The sequence below is a fragment of the Lissotriton vulgaris genome, chromosome 8 (genome assembly GCF_964263255.1).
Source record: "Lissotriton vulgaris chromosome 8, aLisVul1.2, whole genome shotgun sequence".
NCBI lineage: Eukaryota > Metazoa > Chordata > Amphibia > Caudata > Salamandridae > Lissotriton > Lissotriton vulgaris.
In genome coordinates this window covers 429636160-429648209 of record NC_141696.1, presented here as the reverse complement: position 1 = coordinate 429648209, position 12050 = coordinate 429636160, and the positions used below count along the sequence as shown (strand labels likewise).

At 42.8% G+C, this 12050-nt stretch overlaps 1 protein-coding gene across 1 annotated transcript in view; it reads right to left on the bottom strand.

Moving 5' to 3' along the window:
- Window positions 1-12050, bottom strand: part of LOC147697138 (cohesin subunit SA-2-like) — a 741253-nt gene that overhangs the window by 165685 nt on the left and 563518 nt on the right. The window contains exon 25 of the mRNA XM_086934206.1: window positions 3576-3715. Within this exon, the coding sequence (XP_086790332.1) occupies window positions 3576-3715 (140 nt within the window). The remainder of the gene's footprint in view (window positions 1-3575; window positions 3716-12050) is intronic.

Below are 12050 nucleotides of genomic sequence, written 5' to 3'. Positions count from 1 at the left end.
CCAGAGGCCTCTGATCTCTACCTCTCCCATGTGGCCGTCCCATCCCAGAAGGGATGCGTCCGTCACAACTGTGTGTTCCGGTTGGGGAAGGGAGAGGGATCTGCCTTTGACCCCACCACTGCAATTGTCGTGCAGTGCCCTCCGAGATCTGGACGTGATTGGACAGATTGCCCTGATGTTGTGCCCACTGGAACTTCAGGTCCCACGGCAGAGCCCGATATGCCATCTGGCATAATCCACTAGCAGGATGCAGAAGGCCATCAGACCCAGTAGCTGGAGGGTCATCCTGACCGAAACCAGGGATAGAGGCTGAAAGATTTGACTCATAGCCTGAATACCCCGGACTCGCTGTTCGGGAGGATAAACCCGAAACTGCGCAGAGTCCAGAACTGCTCCGATGAAGAGTAGCTTCTGTGAGGAAATCAGGTGCGACTTGGGCACGGTGATGGAAAACCCTAGCAAATGCAGGTCGGCCGTAGTCTGGAGGTGGGAGACGACTGCCATGGGGCGAGCCCACCTTCAACAACCAGTCGCTGAGATAGGGGAATACTGAAACCCCCGATCTGCGCAGATGAGCTGCGAGCTCCGCCATCACCTTCGTGAACACCCGAGGGGTGCTGGTAAGGCCAAAGGGGAGCACAGTGAACTGAAAGTGCTTGTGGCCTACCGTAAACCGCAGGTGGGCCGGCAGGACAGGGATATGAAAATAAGCATCCTGCAAGTCCAACGCTACCATCCAGTCTTCCGGGTCTAGGGCAGACAAGACCTGAGCAAGTGTGAGCATCTTGAACTTCTCCTTCCGGAGGAAGCGATTGACATTCCGAAGGTCCAATTTAGGACGCAGGCCCTTATCCTTCTTTGGAACTAGTGGGAGTAGCAACCACACCCTACTGCTGGCGTCGTAACGCGCACAATGGCCCCCTTGGCCAAGAGGGCCGCAACTTTCTGCTGGAGAAGTGCCAAGTGATCCCGACATGCGGTGGTACTGAAGTGGCATGGCTGGAGGGGTGGTCTCGAAGGGGAGGGAGTAGCCCCTTTGGAAAATTTGCAGCACCCACTTGTCCGAGGTGATGTTAGGCCAATGGGGAAGATGATGGCGAACTCTGCTGCCCACTGGCGTTTGATGTGCTTGAAATACCGGACTAGGAAGGCTTTGCAGTGGATGCTGCATGGGTACAGGTGGACTAACCCACCCGCTGGTCCCCTGAACCACCTCAACGGTTCCCACGTCCGCGGCCACTGGTGTTGCTGTTGCAGTGGCCTGTGGCTCTGCGTACGTGGTGTTGCACCCCTTCCGTGGCCAGGAAAGGAGCGAAAAGCAGAAGGCGGAGGAGGCCCAAGGACTTGGCCATAGCCCGGGAATCCTTAAAGAGCTCCAACGCACTGTCCGCTTTATTGCCAAAGAGGCGAATGCCATCAAAGGGCATGTCCAGCAGAGTGTTCTGGACATCCCCTGAGAAGCCAGTAGTTCTCAGCCAGGCGTGGTGCCTAAGCGCCACCGTCGTGGAAATCGATCTGCCCAGCTGAAAACAGCTTCTTGCCAAGCTGCTCCAGCTTCTTGGATTCCCTATCCAGAGGGGCGGAAGGGAACGCGCTCTGGGAAGTAGGGGCTAGGACAACCAAGCTCTCAGCGGTGGGGTTTTAGGAGAGAAAGAGGGGGTCACCCGGCGATGGCGTCGGGCCACGTTCCTGTCCACAGAAGCCCCTGTGTTGGGCCTGGACCAGGTGCCCAAAAGAACGTCAGACAGCGCTTCATTAAAGGGCAGCAAGGGCTCCAAAGAGGTTGCCGCCGGCTGGAGCAGTTCTGTCAGGAGGTTAGTCCTGAAGGCCACAGTAGGGAGTACGAGGTGAAGAGCTTCAGCTGCCCTACACAACACCACTGTGTAACTGGCTCCCTCCTCCGTAGCCACGGAAGGAGGAGACAGCATGCCAAGGTCAGGTGCGGTGTCTAGACCGCTGGCATCCTCCAAATCCTCTGCCCAGTCCGGGTCATAAGCACGTTCCTGTGCCAGAGGGTCCTCAGACCCTCCCAGTCCTCCCCTTCCTCTGAAGTCTGTGGAACGGGCTTAAAATACGGAGGACGGGCATAGGGCAAAAAGGGCCCATCGGAATCAGCAGCAGGCGGTGCCGATCCGGCACTGTGTCCGGTTCAGGAGCGGGCAACATCGGTGGTGGTGCCCGGGAGGTCGGCGCCAGTGGAGGTGCTATTAGGTCAACCAGCGTCGACCGGGGTCTAATCCCGGATCCCAGGGGGTCCGCCGGGGGCGGAGCCGCTGGTGATGATGGAAGAACAGGACCCCCAGCCAGGCCCGCGGGGCTCATAGGCGGGCCGACGGGGCCAGACGACCCAAAGAGTCAGGCCATGGCCGCAAGAAACTCTTGCACCTGAGCAGGCGTCGCCGACGAACCCGGAAAAGGTGGGTAGACCGGCGGTGATGTCGCAGGCTCCGCTGGAGCCTCGGGGGCGGCACCACCCGCACCCTCAGCCGGGTCGCGCGACGGGCAAGGGGAAGTCGAAGAGCGACGATGCTTCTTTGACTTCTTTTTGGAATGCTTCCACTTACCTGACCCAAGTGTGAAGACTTAGATCCAGAAAAATGATGATGACGGCTCCCGACCGGTCCCTCGGCATCCCCCGGGACTGGGACCTTGAGAGAAAGTTTTCGGCGCCATGGTCCGGTAGTCGGGGCACGACTTGGGCTTGTGGTCGCGTCCCAGGCAGTAGAGACACAGAGGTGTGGGTCCGTCACCGACATCATGCGGTGACAGTCCCCACGATCGACTCGAAAAGATGAGACAAAAGGCCTCGAAAAACTCAGTCAAAAAGTGACTAGGGTACTAGCTCTACCTGGATCTGCGCTTGCTGCCGCAGAAAAAGAAAGAACTGCCATCAGCGCGCATGGGCGCGTCTAAGTAGCTCCAGCGACATCATCCCGGCACCAACGACACCACTGACGTACGCGGAGCCGCACGACGACGCCTACCGACGCGCAGGGGTATTGCTGACGAAAACTTTACGGATCCAGTCTGATGCCTGAGCGTAATTCTAAGGTAAGGAATCTATCACTATGTATTTCTTTCAGATAAGATGGTTTACAGTTTGGTGACAACCACTTTAGTGCACATGATAGAAGAAAAAAGCCTCTCAAGGGGGGTTCTCACTGAAACAGCCAACTCTCACAATGCTCAGGGCAAAATAAAATATCAGAGTTGGTCATAATGTGAGTATTCAGTTTCGTTGAGTCTAAAGTCTAACAAGTAAGTTATCTTTGATAATTATTTGTTGGCCTTAGCCTCAAGGGCTTCATTTAATTTTTGATAATTATCACTTTACCCATTTTTTCTATATACCACACGCGACGGTATCAGCATATTTCTGATATAAATAAACATATGTTCAATAGCCTTAAATGCACTCTTTCTCGGGCAAAAAAAAGTATACTCTAACACATTAACAATAGAAGCAGAGGTATTTAACCTGCATTCCCATATTAGGAATTCAATAAATGTCCCCCATCTAATTGAGTCATATTTAATAGGCTACAGATACAAATAAGGAAGAAGTAATTGCATACTTTCATATACTGCTTGTAGATCTCCGAGGCTGAAGTCATTTCCACCACGTTGAAAACAATTAGTTTGCAATAGATAGCTAGGAGACTTCGTCTTTTGTGCAAATCGTTCAGCTTATGATCCTCCTCTGCATCAGTTGCACCTTGTGAGAAAACACAAAGAGCAATGAATTTAAATTTTGACACTTGCCCTTTTATAGAAAGTAATTAATTTGGGAATAGCAGTTGTCATTTTAGTGTACCTATGTTTGCAACATGAGTGATTAATTTATTAGATTCTTGCATAAACAATTAATTTGACATTCCATTGACCAAGTCTGGTAAATATTAGGTGGATTAAGGTGTTGGCATCTGGTTGATATCAACTGATATTTAGTGATATGTGGTAGATATAATAAATTGGCCTATCAAGGTATGCCAAGGCTTCAAAGAGTACAACATTGGCTTCAAAAAAGAAGATACAAATGTAACAAATAAAAATAAAGCAACAATTAACACATGTAGAGAGCAGGTTAAAGATTTATCGGATAGGGAACAGTATTACCATAAAATCAATGGAGGAAAATCATACCTTTAAAACTAATTGAAAACCAAACTTAGTCAGTCATGGTATTCTAATAATGCAGTAAACAGCCTGAATATGGCCATGGGAATACAGCAATGTTTACTTAGCAGCACCTTCACGTCTTTGGAAACTCCAGACAATGAGGCAATGTATTCTAATCACTCCACTTCCCTTTTAGTTCAAATTTCATAACACAAGACTACAAGGTAAACTTAATAAGATGACCCTAACCAGGAAGGTGGTAAGGACACAGGTGACATTATGAAAAATACCAATACTGGAGAACTGTAGTTACAGGTAACACTTCTTTTCCAGCATTTGAAATTTCATAAATTCACATGCTTAAATCATACTGACAGTAATTACATCATCATACAAAAAGCTGGAAGCAGGCTCTCCTTTAGTGCAATAGGGTGTGCATAACTTTTTGAGCATGCCAAAACAGCTGCCACTGCGAAAAGGTGTAGGTGGTAGTGCCAGGTAAATGTGTACCGTACACACATCTCGTAGAACGGTCAGACGCTTTTCCTCTACAGGAGAGATTTACCTTTCTAGGGCAAGAGCTGAAGCAAGCAGTGATCCTAATTCATGACAGGGAAAACTCTTTGAAAGTAATTAAAAGTGATGAAAGAATTGATCACATCTGAGATCATTGGTCTATGTATAATTTCAAGCATTCAAAAACACTGAAAAATGCAATGTCCATTCCATGTCTGAAGATGGACTGGTGAAAAAACAAGAGCATCACTGATTCATTCAAATGGAACTAGGAAGGCAACTTGGGCATAAATATTGAATTTGTTTGCAACATGACTTAAGGATTGTTGAATTACAGGAAAGGTATTTTGAATAGAAAACCTGAGCCTCACCAACTAGCCTAGAAGATATAAAGGCCAAGAGAAGCATCATCTTCCAGGGCACAGACTTCAATTCCAACTTATGTATTCCTTCACACTAGGCCGACATGAATTGATTCAACACTGTGTTCAGTTCCCAATGTCAAGACAGATGGAATTCTGGTGGGATATTTTAGATCTTTCAAGAAGTAATATTATATTACTGTAATAAAAAGGAGGGTTAAGGAGGATGAGGGTGAATGAGATCATCATCAATATTATAAAATAGCTGCCAGGTGCACAATAATTGAAGCCTCAAAGCAGTGTCCTGCACCTCTTTTTTTGGCTTCACAATTTGGACTAGAAGCAGCACTATGATCATTAGTGGAGAGATGGGTGATGGACTTAGGGAGATGATATCCTCAGTCATCTGCCAAAGAGGTGTTTTTTCTACCATCAACAGTGATGACAAGTAGGTTGTCAACAAGCATAAAGGCTGAGCAACCTCTGACTGATTGGGGAGGGACTTTTTCTAAGCCATGTTTATGAAGAAAGCCGGTTTCCTTGTGTAACATCTTATGTTGGAATTTGAGTGGACTTGTTGGTGGTGAAGTCTTGAGCCAAAGAGCATAACCATCTTGCTCAATATTCAGTATCGATCTGCATCTGGGTTTGCTTCGCTGTTCTTGATGATATGAGATACTTGCCTCAACTGGAATGGCATCCTGTGGAAGGGAAGTGATTGCTATGAGTTTGGTGGGGGCTTCTACAAAGCGGAATCTTATTGTTGTGACTAACTACCCTACATGACATTCTCTGATGTACAATTGGCTGTGTTAATTTTGTTCTCAATATGAAGTTAAATGAAATACCAGCATTTGTAAAGCACACAGCTACCTCTGGAGAGGTGTCCCAGCGCTGGGGGCCGTCGAGAAGATTAAGTGTGCTATTGCCCAGAGTCACATGGTGCTGGGCTAACCTGCAGCCGGGGATCGAACTGTGAACCCTGTGGCCCGCAGACAGTCACCCTGGCCGCTGAGCCACACCTCTTCCACGGTGAGGGGTTTGAATCCTCTTTTGGTTTTGATGGTGGTACTTCGCATGTCTCCATGTTTGTGCTGTGACTTGAAATCTTTCTTTTTCTTTTCAAGGTCTACTGTGTTCAATGACTCAGTCATTTATTCTTTCTAATTTGTATCTCCTCATCAGAATGAGGTTCAAAGGGGCATGCTAGAGGAAAGGTAAGTTTCATAATCTTTATGTGAGCATTTTTGTTTCAAGTCATCAGTTTGAGCCAGGAAGACTTGATCATAATTAGAAATTGCTAGATCCACAGAATCTATGGAAATCACTAGTCATTTATTTAGATACCAACAGGAACTTCTGCAGCATGTCAGCAAAGGCTTGCCCATGCTGATTCGGAATATCTTATGTACATGATTGCATTGATTCACACAGAGCTGTCACAGATGCCCTGTAATGCTGAGGAACTATCCACCTTCAAGGCTTTTCCTGTTGTACTACACATCCGACTGCAAACTGCAGATTGATTGATTTTTTAGAAGAAATCAAGAGGTCAGGACCTTAGCATACCCCTGCCAAACCACTGAGACTCTAGTATAGGATCAAACATAACGAAAGATGAATCTTGCTCAGGTGGCTTGTACTTTTTAAGCAGCATAGGATGGTCCATTTTTGTCATGGTGGGATCAGGAGTTTTTCTTCCTCCACCTCCAAGAAACCAGGTACCAGCAGCAGCATTGGTCTTTGATGAGATCTTGGCTGTAACATTTCCATAATGACTAACACTATTGTGCAGCGCTAGATAACACTCATTACAAACACATTGTGAACTATGGTTATGTCATCCACATGGATGAGATGAATACTAGATGTGGACTCACCTGAATTTTGAACTCTCTTCTTGCTGGAGAAGAGGGTTGTGTTCCTTTTCACCTCCTATTCTTTGTAGTTAATTTAGCCAAGAGTGAATCACTGAGGCTACCAGCAGGTGTTATTCAGTGGAGAGGTAGAGCGGTAAGAGCCTGGAGATTGACTGGAACTAATGGAGGCACTGGTGCAGAAATTGGAGACCTTTGTTGCAGGAGTTGGAGACCTATGTTTAGTAGACTTTGATGGTTTCTGAGGAAGATGAAACGAGGTGATACACTTCCCTAACTTTTCATATCATAGGGTACTCCCTGCATACAACCTCCAGCGACAAGGTGCTACTCTTCTCCAACTTTGCATACCATGAGGGTGCTCCTTAATTTAACCTCTAGTGACATGGTACTGCTTTTTCTCCAGTTTCCACTAACAAGAATGTGTACTACACTTGTTTCTCTCGTTATAGGGTACTGCTCTTCCCTAAATCCACCATACTTAGAAACGCTCAATCAGCGCATATATACACAACAAACAAAATATGGGGACTACACCCTCTTCTGCATAACTGCTAATTAGACTCCATAAAGAGTCAAGTGAAAATGCTCACCAGTACTCCAAAATATCCTGCAGGTCGATAATTTCAACGTTCCAACCTGTATTGCAGTACTAAGCATTCAGCACACTGTAGCCATTAACTTAAACTGCAACTTCCAAAGAACAAAAGTCAACTTACACGGAAGCTTACTAACTCAACACAAGCATTATCAATAAGATGTATATGATACATGTCAATAGGCAAAAATCACTACTAATCTCTTCACCAACCTAATAAACTTCACAGTTAGCGGGAAACAAGGCGCATTTCTTAACACAAGCACATATATTAATACAAACTCCATGAATGCTAAATAACCCAGTGATTAATTAACTGAATGTTATATTTTAACATCAGAATTGGACAAATGCCAGGCAAAAGACATTCCGACTTCCCATGACTTCAGGACACAGTACACTCTCTGACAACACAGTCTCATTTCTATCTGTCCCAAATCAATCAGCTTACTATCCTCCTTTGTGATGTCCAAGTCTACATGGCCTGCACCCCCACTCAGACACCCAGGTCTGAAATCAAAGACATTGATGAGGCTCTCTCGTTAGAAAGTTGCCCTGTTATCCTCTATATAACTCACCCTCTTCTTTCAGCACTACTTAACTTGCACCAAAGAGAAAAGTCCTCATTTGCCCAGTGCTGCACATTGTCACAATACCTCTGTCTAAAGCCTTAAGCACACTACTAGCAGGAGATGCAACTTCTCTATTGTTCTTGCCACACTAGGCACTTTAAAAGAAGCTGAATGGCATATGCCTAGGATGTGGGGTTTTAGGTTTAAACCTATAATAACTGATAAAACCCCACTGAAAGAAAAATAGCCCTCACCGGTGAAAAAATATAAACACTGAAAAAACACCTAGACAACCACAAACTAAATGCCATTCAAAGAAAGGAAAAAGAGAGTGAAAGACATTTTTTTCTTCCTGAAGGGGTCAATACAATGTAACTTTGTTATACAAGCCAGCAGTAAGAAAGACTGACTCTGCTTGAGTTTTGTTCTTTAGGGATGCCACTAAAATATTGTTTCTTCTTCCTTTTACTTTTTCAGTTTTGTGGCCTTTGGTCTAAAGATGCAGGGTTTAGTTCCATGTTTTAGGTCTAGTTTAATTATTTTATAAACTATAGAGAATCAGGAAATATCAAGCTCATATTTCGTATTTTGGCTGCATTTGATTCTTTCGCCGATAGGTAAATTGGCTGGTTTCATAAAAATCTTTCCTAATATGTGTCATCACATTTACCCACAGAGAATGGGTAAAAACCCTTAATACATCCGACCATAGTTTCTATTGGGTCAGTATTGATAGTAGGCAAATTGCCAACACCTCAGGATTTAAACATTCAATGCAAGGTATAGTGACAAGTATATATATCACCAAGCATCTGGGATAGTGGTGAAAACATGACACCAGATTTTTGGAAAACATGGAACGCAGTGTCACGTGTAATGCTCTGCAAAAAAGGTTATTTCCAAGTTCAACAAAGATTGGAGTGATATTGTTTGTATTTGCAGTGATTCAGCTACGTATATAAAAACGTTGTGTCATAACCTGTCAAAATTGATACCCGAGCTGAAGTGATTCCCTGAAGGAGATCCTTGATACTTGTTACATGGTATGCTGAAAGCATCTTTACAATCTTCAGAGTTAATGAGGGATGCTATTGACTTTTTAGTCCATTCTGGTGCACTGTTTTCTTATGCACTGGAACTAAAACACAAATATTTATCATTTTGTGCTTTATGTGGCATCAAAGAAAGAGTCATCCCAACTGTGTCCCTTAGCTGATGGTTCTCAGCCCGAGGGGCTATGAATGCTGAGAGGGCCTTTTCACAGAAGTTTACATGGGAAGGAAAGAGCGAGCGCACATGACCCAAAGACTCACTGAAGAAGTATTGTATGGTGTACTACAATAAGATTAATTTGCAAAAAAATATTTGGACCTCTTATACACTATAAGTACACTGTCTATATACCATGTTCTTTCAGTGCAGAAAGCAAGCAATAATAAAAGCAAAACGTTCCATAAACACCGGAAAAACACTTTTTCGGTTGTTTTTATTGGCGCGAAAATGTGTAACCACTGATAACAACTGTTTTTTAAGATATTGAGAACACTGAAAAAACCCCACCAGAATATACCAAAAATAGAAACTGAAAACAGGAAAGCCTACATATGCCCCTCCAAAGGCACAAAGAAGCTTAGGCCCTTAGGTTAAATCAACAACAGATAGCTCCTGTCAGGTCTCCAACCTCCCTCCAACTGTGCCCATCTTCTAGCTTGCACTGCAGACCATGCACCAACATTCTATAACACCTTTCATTCTCAGAATTCTACTCAGCATTCAGACACCAGCAGAGTTACAAGAAATGGGATTACACAGAATACTGCCCATCCTCTTTTCGTGGTCAAAGTGGACCGGAAAGGATTTCAGAAAAAAAACGATCAAGAGAATACTACTTCACTACGTTGGATTGAATTAATAAAAACTCTGGGAAGCCAGATTGTTATAATTTAATGCACGTAGTTGTCCGCAGATGTTCTTCTGAAAAAATCTCTGCCTCTCAGATACACATAAATGTGTAAGTGTTGTTAACGGTGATCTGGTTTCAATACATAAAGATTTGTGTTAGTCATGTTTCTAGTTTAGTGATGCTATTCTATGTGTATTGGTTATCTGGATGCACTGCCAGGGATTAGAATGCTGAGGGAAAGTTCATTGTATTTCTATTAACCCTATCAGTGCACATTAAAAACCATACCGTGCCACGCCATTTAATGACTTTTTGGAGTGCTTTGCTATTACCTGCTGTAGTTTGTCTATTTGTGATTATAATGTAGGGAAACTATTTTTTTTGTTTTCAGTTCTTCCTGTACTATCAATTTATATACAAAACATACATTTATAAAACACCCTTAAGTCACATGACACAATTCAAGATGGGAGACAAGTGACTGTGATAATGGTAAGTGTAAATGACAGCATTGGTAGTGTAATAAAAAACGGGGTTTTCCAAAAGCAGATGCACAGAAATATTTATTATTCTGTTTGTTCTCTAGGTAAAAAAAGCAGATTTTGATTTTCTTTTTGTTGTTTTTTTTATGGCTAATTGTCATACTATGACATATATATATATAAGGCACATACAATTTTCATGTGTTTCAATTGTTGTACAGAATCTAAAGTTATAAGTCTAGTAGTATTGTTTCACAATGGATGTTTTAGAGAATACTGTTAGTGAAGATATTAAAATGTTTGCTGCTTTTAATACCACTTTACATACTATAAAATGGCTTACATGCTATGTTTTCTGTTGACGTTATTCATATAATTATCCCAATCTTGTTACTGGAGCTATGCTCAATATCTCAAAATTAATTTTCTGACTTGTATTTACAGTAGTGATGTATATTTTGTTACCAAGTGATGTATGATTTCATGCATAGTCTCTTGAAGGTCACAGTTCTAGAACTTTGACCCTAAATGGTAGCTCCTGGAAGTGTGCAAAAATGGTATCTTTGTAACAGTAACATTATTTTTGTAAAGTGAAGTATCACTGGAATGGTCATTGTCGGAACTCACAAGTCAACTAGTCAAATTGAGTGAGAAGTCAAAATACATTACCTTTGACCCCTAAATAAACATTTTTTAAAGTTGTTTTGTTTTTATTATGTTACCTTTGGATCAGTAAAGTGTAGTATTGATGAACTTGACATGAAAATATATTCGTTTCTTGTTCAAATTGCTGGAAAGGTCATTACATTTGACCTCTAATAGCACTTGTTGTTAGTGTTTCAAGAAGTCATTCATGGTCACTGATCAACACTTAGAATACACTGAAACATGCGGCCTATTTGGACTCCACTTACTCCATTTATGTAAAGAGGAAATTCATAATATTAAGGTTTGGACAGTCCCCACTCTTGCGGAAGTCCCTCATTGGAAACATAAGAAAATGCAAATTGCCGGCATTGTGGCTATAAAAAGGAAGATCTGATTCATCTTGTATGTCATTGCAAGATACTGCAACCAGCACGAACCACAATATTGCGGCGAGCATTTCTGGATAGAGGCATAAAGTAGTGCAGAACAGCTATCATAAGAGGACTGGACTCTACTGACCCCCAAATGAACTGTAAACTGATTAAATTTTTACGTACTCACAAACTAGCACTAAAAGCTAAATATGAACAATGATAAAACATGAAGTATATTTTATAATTACATACATTTTAAGATGTTTTAGAGATATGTACATTTTATGAGATTTTACTCCTTTTAAAAAATTAGTGTTTGTAATATTTTTATGGTTTTAATTAACTGAACAATAAATAAATAAACCACAAAATAACATAGTGTTTTAAGGTGATTATTCCATTATGGTTAGATCATCTGTTACTAGTGTTGCATCATTTGAATCATCATAATAAACACTTGCATTTTTCTTGGTTTCATTGGTGGAGGGATTCATGCGGTTTGAACTTTGACCTCTAATTTCACTGTTGTAAGTGTTTTATGGTCATTAATCCATTCCTTGGAATCGTCATGATAAGTACTTACATCCTACTTGGTTACT